General features: G+C 42.3%; 1 protein-coding gene across 1 annotated transcript in view; it reads right to left on the bottom strand.

Annotated features, from left to right (window-relative positions):
- LOC119435216 (E3 ubiquitin-protein ligase DTX4-like) overlaps nt 1-20,976 on the bottom strand; it is a 62,276-nt gene that overhangs the window by 34,145 nt on the left and 7,155 nt on the right. Inside the window, exons 3-10 of the mRNA XM_049659747.1 lie at nt 11,267-11,454; nt 9,484-9,561; nt 8,734-8,811; nt 7,972-8,049; nt 7,223-7,300; nt 5,630-5,796; nt 4,281-4,345; nt 2,636-2,773 (exon numbers count right to left, since the gene is read on the bottom strand). Of these exons, the coding sequence (XP_049515704.1) occupies nt 2,636-2,773; nt 4,281-4,345; nt 5,630-5,796; nt 7,223-7,300; nt 7,972-8,049; nt 8,734-8,811; nt 9,484-9,561; nt 11,267-11,454 (870 nt within the window). The remainder of the gene's footprint in view (nt 1-2,635; nt 2,774-4,280; nt 4,346-5,629; nt 5,797-7,222; nt 7,301-7,971; nt 8,050-8,733; nt 8,812-9,483; nt 9,562-11,266; nt 11,455-20,976) is intronic.

The raw sequence follows: 20,976 nt of genomic DNA, 5'->3' as shown, positions 1-20,976 counted from the left end.
TCAAATAAACGTGTTTTTATTAAAAATGATGGTGCAAAACACAAATGCCAACACCACCCGAGAGCGATGCAAATGCTATGAGCACGCGTTGTGAACAAAAGATTTTTATGGGCCGAAATGACAGGGAAAATGCGGCGATACGCATGCCTCTCCACTGCCATTGCATATGGCTGCTCATTACCATAATTCGCGCGGCTCGTCGCACCACAAATTATGGCATAAAATCTCTGCAATGGCGGCCTAGCGCAACGACAAATTGACGTTTACGAAACGGCCCTTCCTGTGACGCTCCTCACGGGATATTCCTTCAGTCAATGAACAAGCTGACATGCTGGCTATCTTGGAACGCCACCACATATTCGCGAAATTGCAGATGCATTGCACGAGCTTCTGCACGCTACAGTCCACTTTCTTTTTAAAGCGCTAAAGTCGCAATATGGGTGCCAAGGACCACAAAAAAGTATTAGTCGATAAAACTTGCAGCTCCATGTCACGCTTCGTCATTCTGACGAAAACGCAAAATTGCATTTTGCAAAACTTCCGTTTCCCGGCACAAATTTGGAAACACATGACCTCTGGACAGCCAATGAGAGAGCCTAGATGGCAGATAATGGCGGCTGTGCAGCTGCCATGCGTGTCCAAAATAGAGCCCCTGGTTCTATTGCCATCAATGGCGGCTATCTTTTAATGGCAATGACGATGAGACTGGCTAGGCTGACAGTAGTCTATGAACGGTTTAGGTTTCATATTGAACTTCACCGCTCTAGCAATTTTCGGGTAAATTTTATTGAAAAAAAGGAGGGTGAGGGGCACGATAGAATCGGGTGAACACTGCTATATTTAGTTGTAAGCCAGCATTTAAGCTTTAAACTCTTCCTGGGGGAGGTCGAAAACAGGTGTTTTTGACGAGAGATGATGTGTTTGACTCATTCACTATACCCAAGTGCTGCCAAAAAGGATGGTGTCGCTATTTAAGAGACCAATGCAGTCATCATTGGGGTTTGGCGTGTGCATGATGATCAGCCAAGCTCAAATTATCCAGCAGAGTAATTTCAGGATCTGATAATGAAAGTTTGGTCCAACAGAAGTATACAGGTGCCAGACAAGATCTTTGATCGGTATCAAATAACCAAAAAACTGAATTAACCACAGTTGAATTTTAACAAAAGTTTACTGTAGTGTGAACCGCATATAACGTAATTCGCCGGAGTAAGAATATCCGCACTATAAGCGGTACCGCACTATAACCAAAACAACTATTTTATTGCGATAATGGACACTCCAGGCGCAGTTCTGCCATCACTGTCACTGTGCTCAAGGTTCTGTATTTGCTTATTAAATAAATTAACAAGCACGGTGTCACGCGCACGCAAGCAAACATGAACACATCTCGCTCGTTGATCGCAGAAACGAACTGTCAAAACGCTCGAGTGACGAAGCATGGCGACCAAATTGACCTTTGTGCGATCATGCCTCTCACTTCAATGCAAACCTATAAGGGGCGAAAATAAGGCGCGCGGTGGACTTTCCCCGTCGCAGATTGCCTAAGCACATGTACTGCAGCACATGGAGGAAGCTACGGTAGCTAGGCTCGACGCGCGTGCGAGGCGGCCATTTTGAAATGCCGATGGCGATATGAAAACGCAGATTTAGGGTCGTACTCGATTCTAACGCGCACTGAATTTTTGGACCTGTTTTATCGGAAAAAAAGTGCGTGTTAGATTCAAGTATATATGGTATTTGTGGCTTGAGGGGAGCGTTTGCTGTCTAGGTTGACTGCCAAACTTCCAGGCAGCCGCACTCTAACCGGTATTTTGTCCCGCAACTGCACTATAAGCGATATGCGTATAGGTAGAGTGATATGGGAAAATTAATTGGAGTCTGAAAAGACCATATTATATCCAGTCCTGCACTATAAGCAGTTACATTATAAGTGGTCTATACTGTATTGCACTCGAGCACATTATGACTGAGACAAGGGTCGGTATTAAAATGTGCCATAAATTTTGTTCTGCTGTCATTAGACTAGAATGACTAAACTAAAAGGTTTTCCTTTTCTTTTACAGGCATTCTGGTGGAATAAAATGGTTTGCTCAGTAATGAGCACTAGCACAGCACAAGAAAAGCACAATATGCCATTCAGTTATAACATCATTTGACAGCCTGCAGATCCTTTGAGTTTTATTTCAAACACTGAGTGCACTGCAAGAGCGTCAAATAATTGAAAACACTGCTTGCTACTCGAACCATAAAGCGCTTAGGTTTCACTAACAGAGCTCACTCAAGTATTCACAGTCGGTTTCTCCTAAAAAGTAGCGTTCCCACACTGCCTTCGCTGTCACTTTCTGTTGAAGCATGATATGGCACCATGGCAATGTGCAGCACACGGCTGTCAAGCCCCACCAGAAGGCAAATGTTCATGCATAACCTGCATCTCTATTTTGTACTTCCAAGAATTATCAAATTTCTAGAGTGGTCTAAATGCAAAAAATTATATTCTGTCACAGTGACAAGTGTGACAACAATCAAGACAAATGCAGACTGGGCATCAAGCAGATCGAGGGAGCAAAACTATGTACGCGTGATAACAATGAGGATGAACTACTCCAGTGGTTGAACAATGTCAGTAACTCACCTTTCCATTGCTTTTATACATAGCTGCAAGGCAGGCATAATGGAAATGATGGCTACAGTGGAAAAGGCTCACCACCCGGCCACTGCTGTTGTAGGATGAGGAGGCGACCAGTGGTTCACAACAGATGCTGCAATCCTCCTAAAACAGACAACAAAATTTAGGTGCAGTATGTGTGACAAGAAGGGGTCAGAAAAAAGAAAGAAATGAGAGAGCTGATGGGGTGATGCCTGATGTCACTTCCACATGCAGTAGGTGCTTTTGCAAAAGCTTAGAAGTAAAAATAAGAAAGCGTAAGAAATAATAAGAAATACTAATGGCAAGATTTGATCAAAGCCAAATTAGTGACATTATAAATTTTAGGTTGCTGTATGTCCCAGAGCTATGAGAGGCACCATGGTGGGAAGGGTGCTCTGGATTTACTTTGACCACCAGGGGTTCTTACTGCGGACCCAAAGTGTGGTACACGAGACGAGTGTTTTTGCATTCTGCCCAGATCGAAACGAGGCTGCCATGGCTATATAATTGAACGCCCATACTCGTCGTCTGCAGCAGAGTGCTCTACAGGCCCATCAGTTTTATTCTGACAGGTTCAGTGCATCTTTCTACGCTATGACACAATGAATCCCTCAGTGCAGCAATAACATTGATCATCATTTCAATGTAGGCATAAACCAAATTTCAACTTTCTTTATTAATCACAGGCACTCAATCTCCCAAAGCTGCAATGTGGGCTTCGAGGGTCAGGCTCCAGATCAATTTTGAACACCTGGAGTTCCTACATCTAGGCACACGAGTGGTTTATGTTGGACTCCCCTACCTAATGCACCTGTGATAGCTAGGACCTTGTGCTCAGCCTCTTAATTTCTTATACACTGACTTGCATAGGCAGTTGCTGCATGCTATATTTATGTCTACTGTAGGATGAAGGCCTCTCCCGTCTTGCGCTAGCTGATTCCAACTTGCGACTACAAATTTCCTAACTTCATTACCTCACCTAGTTTTCTGCCCTCCTCGACGGCGCTTCCATTCTCTTGGTATCCATTCTGTAACTCTAACGGTCCACTGGTTATCCATCCTACGCATTACATGGCCTGCCTAGCTCCATTTTTTCCTCTTAATGGCAACTAGAATATTGGCTATCACCGTTTGCTCTCTGATCCACACAGCTCTCTTCCCATCACTCAACATTAGGCCTAACATTTTTCGTTCCATCGCTCTTCGTGTGATCCTTAACTTGTTCTCGAGCTTTTTTTGTTAGCCTCCAAGTTTCTGCCCCATATGTTAGCACCGGTAGAATGCAATGATTGTACACTTTTCGACAACAGTGGTAAGGTCCCAGTAAGGATTTCGTAATGCCTGCCGTATGCAATCCAGCACAGTTTTATTTTTCTGTAAATTTTTCTCATGATCAGGGTCCCCTGATGTTCATTATATCCCAGTTCAACTGTATCAAACACTGCTCAGGGCAATACTAATATGTGAACCACAAGCAATTTTAGGAGTCATATATATGTAGTCACTATGGTCTGAGTCAGCTATTCCCAAGTGCTAGACTTTTCCGAGATGCTTATCTTTGCTGAAGACACGTTAAACGAATGAGAACAAAAAGATTTTCATCTCAGGAGAAAGTGCTGCAATGATTTACAGCTGGAATTGTTCCTGTGACATCAACCATGTGCCTTGCCAGGAAATCCTCAGGTTCAGGAGGATCTGCATGAAAACATGGGAACTTACAGAGACCAAAAGAAACAGTTCTTTCACAACACAAGCAGCATATAAACAACCTGAAGAGGGTCTCATGAATGCTTATCAAGGTGTCACAATCTTTGTGGAAAGGTCTGCGATTCAAGAAACCACAGTTTACCTTCATTAAATAAAAGTGAAGCATAAAATGTATTCTCTGGAGTGGTCATTGATTTGTTGTTCAATTACCAGAGGCACAACAATGACAAAGGCACACATTCATGGGCTTAACAGCTCAAGTATCAAACCACACATAAACACTGGAATCATGCAGACCTCAAGCAGCCAATGCTAAACGCGAGCATATTCCCGGTTAGGGCGTAATCAGAGCAAGTGATATGAAACAGATATAATACGTCCAGTGGTAGCAAATGGTCAATGATTGGGTCCCACATTTGTGGTTTTTACCAGTGGTGCCACATATGGCTAGACTGAGGAGCCCATCGTTCCATTCTCACTTGAGAGTGCCCACATGCTCTAATTACCATTGATATGTGGATGTAGCAATAATTTTGGGGATTTACGTCTCATATTCTTGGTATAAGCACGAAGAAGACACGGACGGTGGCGGAAGAAGAAAGGACGAGCACTATGTCACAACTAAATCTTTATTGGAAATAACAAACATAAATAAGTGATCCAATAAAGTGATCCAATATAAGTGATCCAACTAAATGTTTATTTCCAATAAAGATTAAGTTGTGAGATAGCGCTCGTCCTGTCTTCCGCCACCGTCCGTGTCTTCTTCGCGCTTATACCAAGAATATGTTACCGTACCAACTCGCCCAACTATCCATCCTTTTGCAGTAGATTTACATCTCGAAAGTGCACCGTCAGAGGGCTATGATGGCTGCTTTAGTAGACGTTCAGATTAATTTTGACCTGCTGGCGTACAAAAGTATTTCTGCATTCATCAGCAGCCGTGACGCAATCTCATGAATTTGTGGTCAGCAGCAGAATGCCAGTCAATGAGCCACTATGGTTATATAGTGTACCCTCACATCCAAGTCAGGGAAGCAGTAGAAATGCCCTTGAAAATGTAGTTCAATGTAGGCACCGGAATGCTTGCATACTTTTTTCTTTTTTACACTGAATAACCTCATCAGGTAATTGAGGCAATAATATGAAGCACCTCAGTTTAGACACCTCAATGGCAGGCTCAGCTATGAAACATTTGTCCCTGGTATGCTAGAAATGCAGCTTTTTCAGGTATTGATGTCCACATCAAATGAGAATCCTAACATTGCGCACCTTGCACAGAATCGGGCCATGAATTGTTGGGTAGCTTTATGTCATGAAGAGAATTAGAGCCCTCCGTCTTCAGGCTCTTGGTGTCTGATGCACCTTCTATTGTAGATGGAATTCCAACAAAAGAAGCAGTGTGGATGCTTCTTCGTCCCTTGCGTCTTTTTGGAAAACTGAAATACAAAGGCGTAAATATGACCAGTGAGATACAGTCAAACCCTGCTACACTGAAGTCTTTTCTATCCCCATGAGAGGTCCATAAAAGGTACTGCATAAAAAATTCTCGCCGCAGCGAACTTTTGCATGTGCCGTGCCACTTCAACAAAATGTTTTTGAGGAATAGTGCCGAGTTTTAAAACTTATTTACTGTGCAGGAAACAGAAATCCGAAAACCTTGTACATATTGGCACAAAAAAAATGTCAACGAAGTTGAAATAATGGGTTGGCTCCACTATAAACTACCGCCAATTACTGCATCGGCTGCCCTGCCTGAGCCAGTACACTGTACAAGGGTGTAGTCAATTTACCAGCCAAACGTGGAGGCTGCCATTGTTTGATAGTGATGAAGCTGGCCCTCCTTTGCCGACGAGGAAAGGAGGACCAGTGATGTCAAATCTATTCTTGTTCTCTTGCATCTGGCCATAAAATTTTCGTAAGCAGCCCAACGACTCCATTGACAGCCACCCCCACTGGCGTTTCAGGAAGACACCAAGCCGAGCTTTCTGGTTGTCGGAGCAGCGTCTGACGGCGCTTGCGATGAAAACACCGCTAGCCATATTGCCCTTATTTTCGTCAGCACTTTGAAGTCCGGACAATTATCTCAAATTTAAATGAAAATATGGTTGCATTTATCGACACCGTCGGCAGCGAAGAGCAAAGCGGGCACAAATAGCCACTTATTTTTGTAGCGAAAATTTTTGTGTCCCGCCAATTTTGTTATAGTGGAATTTGACTGTATAGGTTCAAATTAATGCATTTTCCTAAAAGCGCTTTTGTTTCTATGGCCATGACAGTGGCGTCAAAAACAGAAGCAAGTTGGAGCTATTTTACAACTGTGATATCAGCATTCCGGTGTGTTGCATATTCGGATTAAACACGATAGAAAAACAATGCAGCCCAGTTTGGGCAATATTTAGTGTGCGCAAAGCACCGCATAACAGAACATGCATATTAACAAAAATGAAAAACTGCAAAAGTGTCATTTCTTGTTATTCCATTGCTTGAAAAGATGCATTAGTGCATTACACATTTATGTGCAAGAACGTCAGAATAAAGTTGCAGCTACAAGACAAATACGTATCTTAAATGCCCTGTAAAATACTCAAGGGTTAGTGACCAGGTCTCCTTTTAGGCAGATAATCATACTAACCACTGGTTGATCCAAAGCGGGGGCCCTGGGAGACATGCCAGCTGATAGTAGTGAGCGTTCAGCCCAAGAACCCCTCCCCCCCCATTTTCTGTACGCTTCGATAAGGACCTCCTTCTACAGGCTACCTTGGATCCTCCCCTGATACTAATGCTTTTCAATGAAATTTCACAGAGATAAATCATACTATGTGCTCTGCATAACACAAATCGGCAAATTAATTTTATACATACATTTGTGCAATCACTGTAACATCGGAAGAGTCACTATCGCTTACAGGAGACATCAGTTCCGTAGGGTTTGGTTTCCTGCTGTGTGACAAGGTGATAGCATTAATTTGTTGCTTTCTTACCACAAAATGTAATACAAGAAAATGTCAGAATGGCATACAACACTTTCCCCAAGTACTTAAAAACCAAACAAGTCACTCACTCCGCGGGGACCTCAACACTGCTGCGTTCCTGTGATGTGGCATATGATAAATCCCCTTAGATACACTGAGCACTGAAATTCTCAGGCAAGGATTTCTCAAAGTGGCAACTGTGAGATGCATGTTGAAAAAAAAAGAAAAACTGCAAAAGTGTAATTTCCGGTTATTTCATGGCTTGAAAAGACGCATTAGTGCATTACACATTTATGTGCAAGAACGTCAGAATAAAGTTGCAGCAACAAGACAAATGCACATCTTAAATGCCCTGCGAAATACTCAAGAGTTTGGGACCAGGGCTCCTTTTAGGCAGATAATCATACTAACCAATGCTGGTTCCAAAGTGGGGGGGCCCTGCGAGACATGCCAGCTAATAGTAATGAGCATTCAGCCCAAGAACATACCCCCCCCCCGTTTTCTGTACGCTTCGATAAGACCCTCCTCCTACAGGATACCCTGGATCCTCCCCTGACATTAATGTTTTTCAATGGAATTTCACAGAGCGAGCCTATGTTCTCTGCATAACACAAATAGGCAAATTAATTTGATACTTACATTTGTGCAATCACTGTAACATCGGAAGAGTCACTTTCGCTTGCAGGAGACATCAGTTCCGTAGGGTTTGGTTTCCTGCTGTGTGACAAGGCGATAGCATTCATTTGCTGCTTTCTTACCACAAAATGTAATACAAGAAAATGTCAGAATGGCATACAAGACTTTCCCCAAGTACTTAAAAACCAAACCAGTCACTCTCACTCCACGGGGACCTCAACACTGCTGCGTTCCTGTCATGTGACATACGATGGATCTCCTTAGATACACTGAGCACTGAAATTCTCACACAATGACTTCCCAAAGTGGCAACTGTGAGATGCACGTTGAAAAAAAAAGAAAAACTGCAAAAGTGTCATTTCTTGTTATTCCATTGCTTGAAAAGACGCATTAGAGCACTACACATTTATGTGCAAGAACGTCAGAATAAAGTTGCAGCCACACGACAAATGCGCAGCTTAAATGCCCTGCTAAATACTCAAGAGCTAGTGACCAGGTCTCCTTTTAGGCAGATAATCACACTAACCACTGGTGGATCCAAAGCGGGGGGGGGGGGGGGGGAGGGGCCTTCATGACATGCCACCCCTGATAGCGGTGAGTGTTCCGCCCATGAAACCCCCCCCATCTTCTGTACACGTTGATAAGGACCTCCTCCTACAGGCTACCTTGGATCCTCCCCTCATACAAATGCTTTTCAATGAAATTTCACAGAGCAAGCCTATGTCCTCTGCATAACACAAATCGGCAATTTACTGTGATACTTACATTTCTGCAATCACTGTAACATCAGAAGAGTCACTATCGCTTTCAGGAGACATCAGTTCCGTAGGGTTTGGTTTCCTGCTGTGTGACAAGGCGATAGCATTCATTTGTTGCTTTCTTAACACAAAATGTAATACAAGAAAATATCAGAATGGCATACAAGTCTTTCGCCAAGTACTTAAAAACCAAACAAGTCACTCTCACTCCGCGGGGACCTCAACACTGCTGCGTTCCTGTCATGTGACATACGATGGATCTCCTTAGATACACTGAGCACTGAAATTCTCACACAATGACTTCCCAAAGTGGCAACTGTGAGATGCACGTTGAAAAAAAAAAGAAAACTGCAAAAGTGTCATTTCTTGTTATTCCATTGCTTGAAAAGACGCATTAGTGCACTACACATTTATGTGCAAGAACGTCAGAATAAAGTTGCAGCCACACGACAAATGCGCAGCTTAAATGCCCTGCTAAATACTCAAGAGCTTGTGACCAGGTCTCCTTTTAGGCAGATAATCACACTAACCACTGGTGGATCCAAAGCGGGGGGGAGGGGCCTTCATGACATGCCACCCCTGATAGCGGTGAGTGTTCCGCCCATGAAACCCCCCCCCTTCTGTACACGTTGATAAGGACCTCCTCCTACAGGCTACCTTGGATCCTCCCCTCATACAAATGCTTTTCAATGAAATTTCACAGAGCAAGCCTACGTCCTCTGCATAACACAAATAGGCAATTTACTGTGATACTTACATTTCTGCAATCACTGTAACATCAGAAGAGTCACTATCGCTTTCAGGAAACATCAGTTCCATAGGGTTTGGTTTCCTGCTGTGTGACAAGGCGATAGCATTCATTTGTTGCTTTCTTAACACAAAATGTAATACAAGAAAATATCAGAATGGCATACAAGTCTTTCCCCAAGTACTTAAAAACCAAACAAGTCACTCTGACTCCGTGGGGACCTCAACAGTGCTGCGTTCCTGTCATGTGGCATACGATAAATCCCCTTAGATACACTGAGCACTGAAATTCTCACGCAAGGAGTTCTCAAAGTGGCAACTGTGAGATGCATGTTGAAAAAAAAAGAAAAACTGCAAAAGTGTAATTTCTGGTTATTTCATTGCTTGAAAAGATGCATTAGTGCTTTACACATTTATGTGCAAGAACGTCAGCATAAAGTTGCAGCCACAAGACAAATGCGCATCTTAAATGCCCTGCTAAATACTCAAGAGTTTGTGAACAGGTCTCCTTTTAGGCAGATAATCACACGAACCACTGGTGGATCCAAAGCGGCGGCCCTGCGAGACATGCCAGCTGATAGTAGTGAGCGTTCAGCCAAAGAACCCCCCCCCCCCCATTTTCTGCACGCTTTGATAAGGACCTCCTCCTACAGGCTAGCTTAGATCCTCCCCTCATACAAATGCTTTTCAATGAAATTTCACAGAGCAAGCCTATGTGCTCTGCATAACACGAATAGGCAAATTAATTTGATAATTACATTTGTGCAATCACTGTAGCAGCGGAAGAGTCACTATCGCTTACAGGAGACATCAGTTCCGTAGGGTTTGGTTTCCTGCTGTGTGACAAGGCGATAGCATTCATTTGTTGCTTTCTTAACACAAAATGTAATACAAGAAAATGTCAGAATGGCATACAAGATTTCCCGCAAGTACTTAAAAACCAGACAAGTCACTCTCACTCCTTGGGGACCTCAAAACTGCTGCGTTCCTGTCATGTGGCATACGATAAATCCCCTTAGATACATTGAGCACTGAAATTCTCACGCCTCAACAACATTGCCATGACAAAGTTCGTACTGAAGACAGAACAAACTGCACGCCCTTCGCAATTGAAGCTCTGCTGCACCTCGAGACAAACCACGCAAGTACTGCGTTCTTCACGGATGAGCCTGCTTGAACGGGTTGCACAGTGATCAACGGCTGTGCCAAGGCATCAAGAAGCTGGGCAGCTTGAGGGCCTGCAGGCATCTGGAAGACCTATGCCTGGCACAGGCGTTGCTCATTTCACCTTCTTGCATCTGGTCACATGTACGAGGAAGCAACCATCCCGCCATTAAGGTGTGTTATCACTTTTACTCTGCTATAATACCACACCTCACCAGCAATCTCATTAAACAGGGGGGAGCAGTGCGGGTGCTATCCAATTGAGAACTATCCATCCACGGGTGATCCCTTCTAGGAAACTGGGAGCGACATTACAAGGAAGAAGCAAGTTGCACAAGCAAGGTGTGGCTCGAAACGGGTAGCTGGGGCTGAGGCTCGTTATTTCTCCACACAGCATGTAACGAGCAGTCGATGCCCTGATTGATAAAAAAGGGTAAAATAACCCTTTTCATGGCACTCTATACACAAGCAGTTTATTTTTTTACTGTGAGAATCTGGATTTGAATGGCAGCTCTGAAGGTGAACCATTGATAAGGAGTGCAAAGAAAGGTAAGTAATGTAGCAACAGCATCTTATTGGTTACCTTGACAGTTGTTTACAAGCTCAAAAGAATGTATATTGTGCATAACCTTTCGGGGAGATTCAGGTTTATTCTTGGACAAGTGATGTAGTCAGGTGCCAGTGGGTAGTTTTCTCCTTCAACTCTTCGAATGACATGGCAGAGACTTGTCAAATTGTTCCTTTGATGCATGGTTGTGAATTCCACAATGTATATGCATTCAGGATAGTTGTCTTGCAAGTTAATCTTGGGCAGCCCCTAGACACAATAATGACAGCATGTATGTGAAACTCCATGGTTTAAATATAGGCACTAACAATTATAATAAATGCTCTCTATACATCAAAAAAACAAGGAAAAAATACTAATGAGCAATTGATAAGGAAGCAGCCTAAACAATTCATACAAAAATAAGTTATCACCACTTCATTATGCCATCTGAAACACGGAGGTTGCTATCTTTTTTCTCTACATTCACCAATTCTGAGAATGCTGATCTTTTACTGCACAGCTGTAACGGGACACCAATGTTAATACGCTGACGACATTTTGACCATCACAAACTGCTATCATTTCTGAACACAGGACATCATTAAATCGATCGGTTTTACACACTGCTGCATGCAGCAATTTTTTGTCGTTTTTCACTGGTCAATCTCGAGCACTCGGATTTCACAAATCCGAATCTGCCAGTTGAAAGCAAAAACGCTCCGCGGGAGATCATGCAGGAAGTCGCGTTCACATTGTACAAACTGGTTCCGGAAACTACGCAAGACTTCCGCCCTGTAGGTTTCCACGGCAAACAAAGTGGCCATCTGCCACGCGTGTTTTGACTATGGCAGTCGGGGAGCCCGTCATTTCGGTGTCGCACCCCAAAGAGCATGAACAATGTGGAAGTTATGCCTTCTGTGCGCCGGCTGTTGCTGGATCTCCTCAGGGAAGGTGGAAATGAGTCCAACGGTAAGTGGCACTTACTTGACATGGTTCATAACATCAAATTCTACGTGGCATTTTAGATAGTCAAGTCAGCCAAGGAAATATTTTGTCGCATAGTATACTTAAGCACGTGTTTAGATATAACAAACGTGCTTCAAGTGTCGAGCGCAAGTATGCAGTTTTCTTGTTGTACTTAACACAATTCAATTATCAAACATTTTAATTATGCAGAAAAACTCATGCTGGAGAGTTAAATACATTTATAAGCTATTTTAACTTGGGTCGCTTCGGGTGATTTAGAGGAAGCCTTTCGGAAAATCTGTCTGTAAACACAAAAAATAGGTTATAGGGGTCACGTTTAAGCCGACATAAAATCCCTAGTTATATATACCTACACACGCACACTGTCGTGTATTTCCCAATGCTCGGTGATTAGGTCGAGTTCACCCCCTCTGTAAAAAGCATTGCACGCTTTGTGCGATCGCAAGTGGCTTATGCTTACAAAACAGCCCTCTTTGTTTTTAATTCTGCCCGCAAGTTTTTATTCTTGTTTTCTGCATTCTGTATTTAAAGGTGCTGCAGATTGTGACATCGACTCTTCTACCAATAAAGACCAAAATGGGTATCAGTATATGGCAAGTTGCTCTGCGCTCAACAATATAGTCTGTATAGAATCGCTTTCTGCGGCGTATATGGTCTGTACCGGCACGCCGACTGCACATACCACAGCCACAGCCGTAAAAAACTCCACGAGCACCACTGACCAGGCACACGGACACATGATCCGACCCGCGATGCTGAAAGTCACTTATTAGTGGACGAGCTCCCTTATCTTTAGCTTTACTTTCATGGAAACTCCGCGCATCATACTGCTCTCCTTTCTCTATAAAACCCTCACCACAATCGGCGTGCCCGCGTGGTTCCCTTCTTGTTACAGACATAAGAGACAGAAAAGGCGCCTGCCCATCTTGTTCACTATAGCTCTACAAGCCTTGTTATTTTTCTATGGCTTTGAGGGAAAATACTAACCTTAGTTGTGTTTATTTCCCGTGGCTTTTCACAGGCTTAACTATGTTCACTAAACTAGAACATTACGATTTTAATGTTTGCCCCTTGACCTTCTCAAGTACTACTTGAAGCACAGGAAACAATGTATCAGAATTCCAGGACACACTCAAGAGTGAATTTAGGAGCAGGTATCTCCCAAAGAAGCACTTGGAGCCAATACTTTTTAACATTCATATAAAAGATATAAAAATCATCAGTAGCTTAGCATACTATATAATAGACTCGGATGACACCAGCCACTTCTCACACCATGCTGATAAATGTTTTAGTGACTGTCACATCCAGATAACATGGTGCTTGATAAGCAATCTTTGTCAAGCAACACAAACCTAAGCAAGCCTCGTCATGTTAACGATGACATATGGGAGCAACAAACTTTGGCCGTGCTTTTTGGTGGAATAATCACAGAAAAGGCTTCAGTGTTGACAATCCATGCTATTTAATGCCAAAATTTGAAGCACATTATTAACTGCGTGAATGTGAATGACAATAACCTATGCCATAGTTATGTTGGCTTTCTTTGTATACTTTGAAATTTGTAAGAAATGTTTAGTCTTTAGTGCAATATGTGCTTGTATTTTTTGTATTGGAAAGATGTGTCACTATGATGCATCAGTTTGTGACCATATTCGAAAGGAACTGTGTATTGTACAAATAATTTGTTTGGTCGAGATATCACTGTGTATACCGTAATAAGCATGTTTGTCAGTGCATTAACTCTTATATGAACAATGTATTCAAAATGTCTGTTGCCTAATACATTAGGGGCAGAGGCCTTTGTCAAGACACTAGAAAAGCTTGTGTTTTCCGTTGTCCTAGCACTTGCATTATTCGTTTTGTAAAGAACGAATGCTCAATTAAAAGAATGATGGACAAAATATAGGTGGCCATGTCTCAATAAGCAACATGTAAAGATAATGCCTGAAGAACTTCTGTGGACTGTCAAGCCTACCTTAATGGTTTATTTACATTAGTGCTTTTGAACTATCAAACACAGGTTCAGCTGCATCCATTGGGGCATCTGCAAGTGGGGCTGGCCAGATAAGGCTGCTGCGTGTGGCAACTATGCTTACAATACATTAACCATTGGTTCTAATGGAAGCGGAGAGGGGGGCAGAGGTTATGGTTGCCTCCCTGAAGAGAGCGCTTGTTTTTATGTGACATTTCCAAATTTACACTGAAACAAGCTCCTCAGCTTCTAAAAAACACTTTATAAAGTCGCAAAAATTGTGATGTAAACAATGTCTAAATGTTTGTTTCATCGCTGAAGTGCTGGAGGATACCCACCATCCTCATTCATTGTACACAGCTCTAAAGCCAGTGTGTATACAACAAAACTCGTTCCCTGCTCAGAATAAGCAGTCTGCTGCTCTGAATAGGCTGCCCTATTAACGAAAGGCTAACCTTTTGTTTCTCGAAAGCACAATTTTTCTCCCTAAAAAACCAGTCCGAGGTATCGCTACTCAACATTCTCTAAAAGTGAAATGCTTAGTGCAAATAAATGGCAGCAAAGAACGGTACCAAGCTGAACTGGTTTAAAACAAACATATAGAAAATTTCCTAATAAGCTGTGCAGTTGAAAGTGGAAATTGGTATTGAGTGATTCAGTTTGCTCCTTAGAATGACATTCTTTAAACTAGATCCCAAACTTTTTGCATGTTCATCTAATAGATTATTACTGCATTTATTTTGTGTTATAGTTACATGGATGCTTGTACATGCGTACAAGCATACACAAACTGCCTGTGCTGCTGTTTTCCTTAAGGGGGGACGTGTAAATTGCAGTGGTCAAAATTTTCAATTATCTGATTGATTTTTTTCCGGACCCTCAGAACTTTATTTACCTTGTGGTGAAATATTATAACAAAATACACGATAGCAATCAAGAATACAGCACTTTCCTAGAGTGCTGTCATCAAAAATTGCCAAAAAATCAGGCTTGGAGCTCAGTTTTCTCAGCTTTCATTTTTTGTGCAGTTGCTTTCAGTCATCCCAGTGCCATTTCTTAACAAATGAAGACAAAATTATTGTCTTTTGCCCTTTGATTTTGAAACATTATTGAGTGCAACAAAGTTGTTCATTTTATCTGCACCTTATCATTTTTTTGCAAAGGTCATTAGTTTGACAATATGCATCGGAAAGTTCAAAATACAATTTGGTGCTCATTTCGGCATTTGAAGAATAAACCAATAGCTTTATTGCACAGAATGAACCTTTGCGAACATGGTGATGTGAAAATCTTGAACTCATGTGTAATTAATGAATTTTGGGATGACCATTGGAGGCTGTCAAGTGTTGCAACTTGAAAACTATGATAGCACGAACCTGATTTCAGTTATATCAGCATAACAAATCACACCTGCCCCATGCCAAATTTCATCAATTTATTCCCATAAATAAAAAGTTTTTATTGCCACGTCCCCCCTTAAGTACAGCTTAAACTTCATTGCTGAAGCAATTATGCACTTTTCATATACAAGATTAGTGCTCGGTACAACAAGCGAAATGGTGATAAATGTCAAAAAATTTATTTTGCTGTTGAACATTCCAACTCCAGGGTGCGAATGGACAAGTGGGGAGACAAAGCTGCTGCTCGATTTGCATGGAACTTACTTCCCTCAAGTAGGCCCTCTAAAAATTCAAAAACAAAAAAGCAATGTTTGAAAAAATTGCAGCAGAGCTGAGACAAAGAATTGGTGCGACCAAGAGCAGAGAGCAGTGCTGCACGAGATATAAAACAGTGCTAAAGAGGAAAAAGGTAGCAGCCGTCGAAAATAATATATCGGGCAATTCGCCAACTGAGGTCCCCTATGAAGATGAGCTTGATAACATAATGTGGCTCGAGGACAGCCTGGAACCAGAAGTGGTGAGGGACGCGAGCCGCGTGGTGTCAAGAAAGACATACCAACAGTCACCAGCATCAGTCTTTCTGCCTTGGCACATCTAGAACTACAAGTTCGGCTAGTAGTGCCACAGAGACTGCTGCTGGTTCCCTTGAGCAGGAGCAGCAGCCCAGAGATGATGGCATAAAAAATCGGCGAAGTACAGCGCGGATCCTACAAATGACTGCATTATTGGAGAAGGTATAAGGGATTGAAGAACGCAGGGCAAAGCAGAAAGCAGCGAGAATGAAATTACACTGTTTAAGAAAAGTTTTCAACTTAACTCTACTAACAACGTTGTACACATTCCTTAAAAAAACAAAGCAATCACACTTTCAGTGATGGAAGCAACATTTTACTTTCCGGAGCAGAAAAAAATGCTCGTTACGAGCATCTATTGGTGTATTTGGAGCAGATGGCAAGATATACCATACGGCTCCTGGAGTAAAAAGCACCACTGAAGCGTCTTATACATATTAATATTTATTATGAAACATAATGCACATACAATAATCAATGCAAATTGCAAGAAACAAACAATCAAGAAGATGGATGGGTCTGAAACGCGCAGTAAAATGAGCTATATAATAAATATACCAGTACTTGTGGCACAAATGACATCAAACCGGTAAAGCTGAGCAACACATTATAAAGGTAACGACAATCACATATAACCATTGCCAAAGCAGCAGTTAATAATCGATATGACATCGAATTTATCTCAGTCACTTTTACATTTCACAAAAATACTGTGGCAGTCAAGTTCAAAAATACAGCTAAATGAGCTATATATTTAAAATGCCAATTCTTGTGGCAGAAACGAGATCAAAGCCAGTAAAGCTGAGCATCACAATCTAAAAGTAATCAGTCACATATCACAGTTGCCACAGTAGCAGTTCATAATCAGTATGAGATCGAATTTCCCAGCACCATTTCAGATAAGTTACCAACAATAATTAATTTGGAGCAGCATTTTTCTTTTGGAGCAACAGTTCCATCACTGCATTTTGAAAATGCATAACATTGCACATGCATGTACACCAACCCCACTTTTTTCTCTTCTGAGCATTGTACTGACAACGTAAAAGAAAATTGTTACACAATTATTATCTTGTGTGTAAAATATTTGTTAATGTAACTTTTTGTTTTACTTTTTTAGGTACTTTTGTTTTATGTAATTACGCTTCATAAATAGCAGCTGCCATTAATTCGTTTTTAATAACAATTGGTGGGGCCCCATTAGCAAGTTTGTTGGATCTCAAAATATTTACCTTGTAAATGTACAACTTATGGTAATTACCCTTTCAAAGGCTGATGCAAAGCATTTGTGGTGTGCCTTTCAACTTGTCTCATTGACCTGTCGATCATGCGACTGATCGGTTAAAAGAAGCTGTAGTCGCACCACTTGCTCGGCCATGGTTGGGTCTCTACAACTGCTACAATAAAGTTTTGCATTCTATAACTGTTCCTGGTAACTCAAACAGTCTTTGGCACATCTTGGGCACTTTTTTTAGGTAGGTAGGTTCCTCTCTAGCACTGTTTGGGGGCCTCCTCAAAAAAAGAAAAATTCAAGTCTCGTGGCATCAACCCAGCCCAACAGCCCCAAGCTCTAACCATTAGACCATGATCACGCAACTACTTTTCTCATGCCTATGGAAGCTAGCTCGTTCAGATGTCTGGCGCAAGCAGCATGTCACAGAGCACGAGCATGTGTACACACGCCAGTTTTCGTACTTATTTTCCATACATTACTTAATTAGTTACAATTTCATTGCATTAGAATATTTACATATATTTGCATTATCCCTAAAATCACACACAAGCTACCAGTTTGCATTTCCTGCTCAAATGTGCATTGCTTGAATCAAGCGATCCCGCTTTACCTCCCCTTGTCGACGGAGTGCGGCTTCACTCGATGTCAGGGGGCCGCAGTTCTGGGTGTCATCATCTGGTGGTGCTTGCCAGTTCCATGCTGAGCTTGCATCATCACTATATGGTGGCATATCTACATCCCCAGAACTAATGCACAGGTTGTGCAAAACACAACAAGCAATGATAAACTTATTCATTTCTTCTACACAAAAGAAGTCTAGGTGCAGCAGCTGGCAGAACCTACCCTTGAGGTCACCAAAGGCATTCTCAATTTCCACTCTTGCTGCCAAAAATGTTTAAAGGCATGTTGTCTTGAATGCAGATGGCCATAGTCCCAAAATGGTGTGATGATGTAATCCCAAAGTGGATAAGCAGCATCTCCAAGAACATGAAACTTCCCAAAGCAACAAATGCCAGGCAACCGCTCTGCCAGCCCAGACTTCCTGAAAATCCTGGAGTCATGGATTTTGCTAGGACTGCCAACATGTGACGTCCAGAAACTTGTAGTCGCACACAGCTTGAAAAGTCAAAGATGGGTAGCTGTGCCTGTTGATATATGTAGAGCGCACCTTTTTAGCAGAGCACCGGACACTTATGTATGAGCCATCAATACATCCAATGGTATTGCAATACACCTGCAATATTAAGAGAAATTAAGCAACACCTCTGACAGAAATTTAAAATTTACACAGCTTAACTGAACTGAATGAGTAGCTTTTTGGCCAAAATGGGGATCGAGTTTAATCGGGCTGGGTTCACATGTGACGATATAAGTCCAAATCATGCCAAAATTCCTAAACAGAAAGCATCATGTCGCACAATATTGTTGCTAAATAGAGTGCATGGCATCAATAACAGTAAAACATCAATAAAATTCTTACCTGCTCAAAGTCTTCTGACAGCTGACCGAGGTCTCCTGGAAACGTGCGATGTTCACCAAATACTCAAGCATGCACTCAACAATCCTAAATGCTGTTGTATCCCCAATGCCGAATCGACTGGCTACATCCCTCAAGCACGCCTCATTTGCTGCGAATCTGAAAAAGTATACATATTTTATGAACAATCAGTATAAGCAGCAAGTTAGAAGGAATACAAGGAATACCTGCAATAAAATGCTAACCGTTCAAATAATGGTATGCCCTTTAATCTGTTCAGGCGCTATATACAATAATGGAGCTTCCAAGCTTTGTGCCAAAAAAGTAGAAATAGTAGGAATATTAGCCAGGTATGCAATGTAATGCTCACTCCTTACAGCTTTTCAGACGGAAATAAGGGTGGAAGCCTGTCTATTACATGCTGCTTTTATCCCTATGCCTATGATGCTATCCCTATGATACAGGTGTGTGCACAAATGTTAAAATTTTATCCTTCAACATCTACAACCGAAATGCGCAAGATAGACTGGTGCCTGTCTTGTCATTCAAAGCTACAGTGTGTATAAAAGTGGCCCTTGCGTCAATCATTTTCTTCGGCATTTACGAATGCGGTTCAGGTGTGTTGCATGTGAACCAGGGGATCTCATGCTGGACATTTATGCAGTGTCGGCAATCTTCAAATGCAATAAAAAGAGACAGAAACAATTTCTGCGTAAAGGAGTCAATTGATGTTTTATGGAAATAAACATTTAAGGCTTTGAATGACTTTGGAATGCAAAAACACAAGCGCTCGATCTAATCGCACACCTTGTGCATTTTGATCAAGCGGCCGTGACGGAACGAACACCACAAAATTGCACTAAATTTCACTACTTGAAAGCTGGACGTAAGGTTAAGTAAACAGGCACACAAGACTTTAAACAACTCAATGACTCACCAAAGGAAGACCAGAACGTGCTCTTCAGCGGTTTTAGAAGGGTACCTGCCATGATCACTGCAAGGACAGAAATCAGAGTTCTCGAACCTCCTGATCAGGTTGTCCGCTACAGCTCTCGAAACTCTCAAGTTCATGCGGAACTGCAAACAAGTAAATATTTACCAGACGGAATAACGAGATATCTCCAGTATTAAAGTTGGGCAATGCTTACCTCTTCATCTCAGTATAGCCGCACAACGTAACGAATCCGACAATCCTTGGACATTTGCGTGGCTGTTCAGAGAAGACTTCGTACAGCGCCTGCGTAACCTCATAATCGCTGCCGTCCGAGCTGGAAGAGCTACTGTTCGAACTGCTCTCATCGCTAAACCTGAGCTCTACAGCAGCAGCGAACGCAGCTTTTTGCGTAGCAGCACAATACACAATGGCTGTGTTCTAATACTCGCCCAAGACGGCAAAGTAGACAGCGGCCATCTTAAGTCATATTCCAATTCTCACGAAGGCGTCAAAGTAGACAGCTTCGCGAAGACAGCATCGAAGTCAGAAATGATGCAGGCTACTTTCCTGTCCAAACAAGATGGCGGCTGAGCACGATGCTTGGAAAGCCGACAGGAAGGTCATCAGCGCACAAGAAAAGGTGGACACGCTTTCCTAGCCCTTAATGTAAGTCACATCGTGTTTTTCATAGGTTTGCAGGTGCAAGGACTTAAAATACAGAACTAATTTGTGTTTTTCTCAATGTTTTTTTCTCGTTGTGTCTTCTTGTCTTCCATACGTTGAGTTTCTTGTCTTCCATAAGTCATCCAGACGGTTAAAACGAGTTCCATTATGTGGCCTCGAAGCTGTCTCGGCTGTCTCCTTAGATGTCTACATAGACAGTCTCTGATGCTGGCCAGAATTGGAACACACCGGATGTTGTGCGCACGACCTACTGAACTCCAGACCTGCACAGATCTCCCTGCCTCCAGCACCCCTGGTCTAGTTCACCCATTTTGCCGCTAGGGATGGAACGTACGAGCAGAGTGGCGCTAGCTATAACCTGTTCGCTGTCGTCTGCTTCTGCAATCTGTTCCAGCGCTCGTGCCGCTATTTCGGCAGCCACAAAGTGTTTACATTGTTTGTAAATGCATAAATTCACAAAAATAAAAAAGAAAACAAAATTTGCGAATGATTGCTTCTCATTTCGATCCCGAAATAGAGTAGGAAG

The sequence above is a fragment of the Dermacentor silvarum genome, unplaced genomic scaffold (assembly GCF_013339745.2).
Source record: "Dermacentor silvarum isolate Dsil-2018 unplaced genomic scaffold, BIME_Dsil_1.4 Seq536, whole genome shotgun sequence".
Taxonomy (NCBI): Eukaryota; Metazoa; Arthropoda; class Arachnida; order Ixodida; family Ixodidae; genus Dermacentor; species Dermacentor silvarum.
Note: the sequence above shows the minus strand (reverse complement) of the source record. Positions and strands in the feature narration are given on the sequence as shown.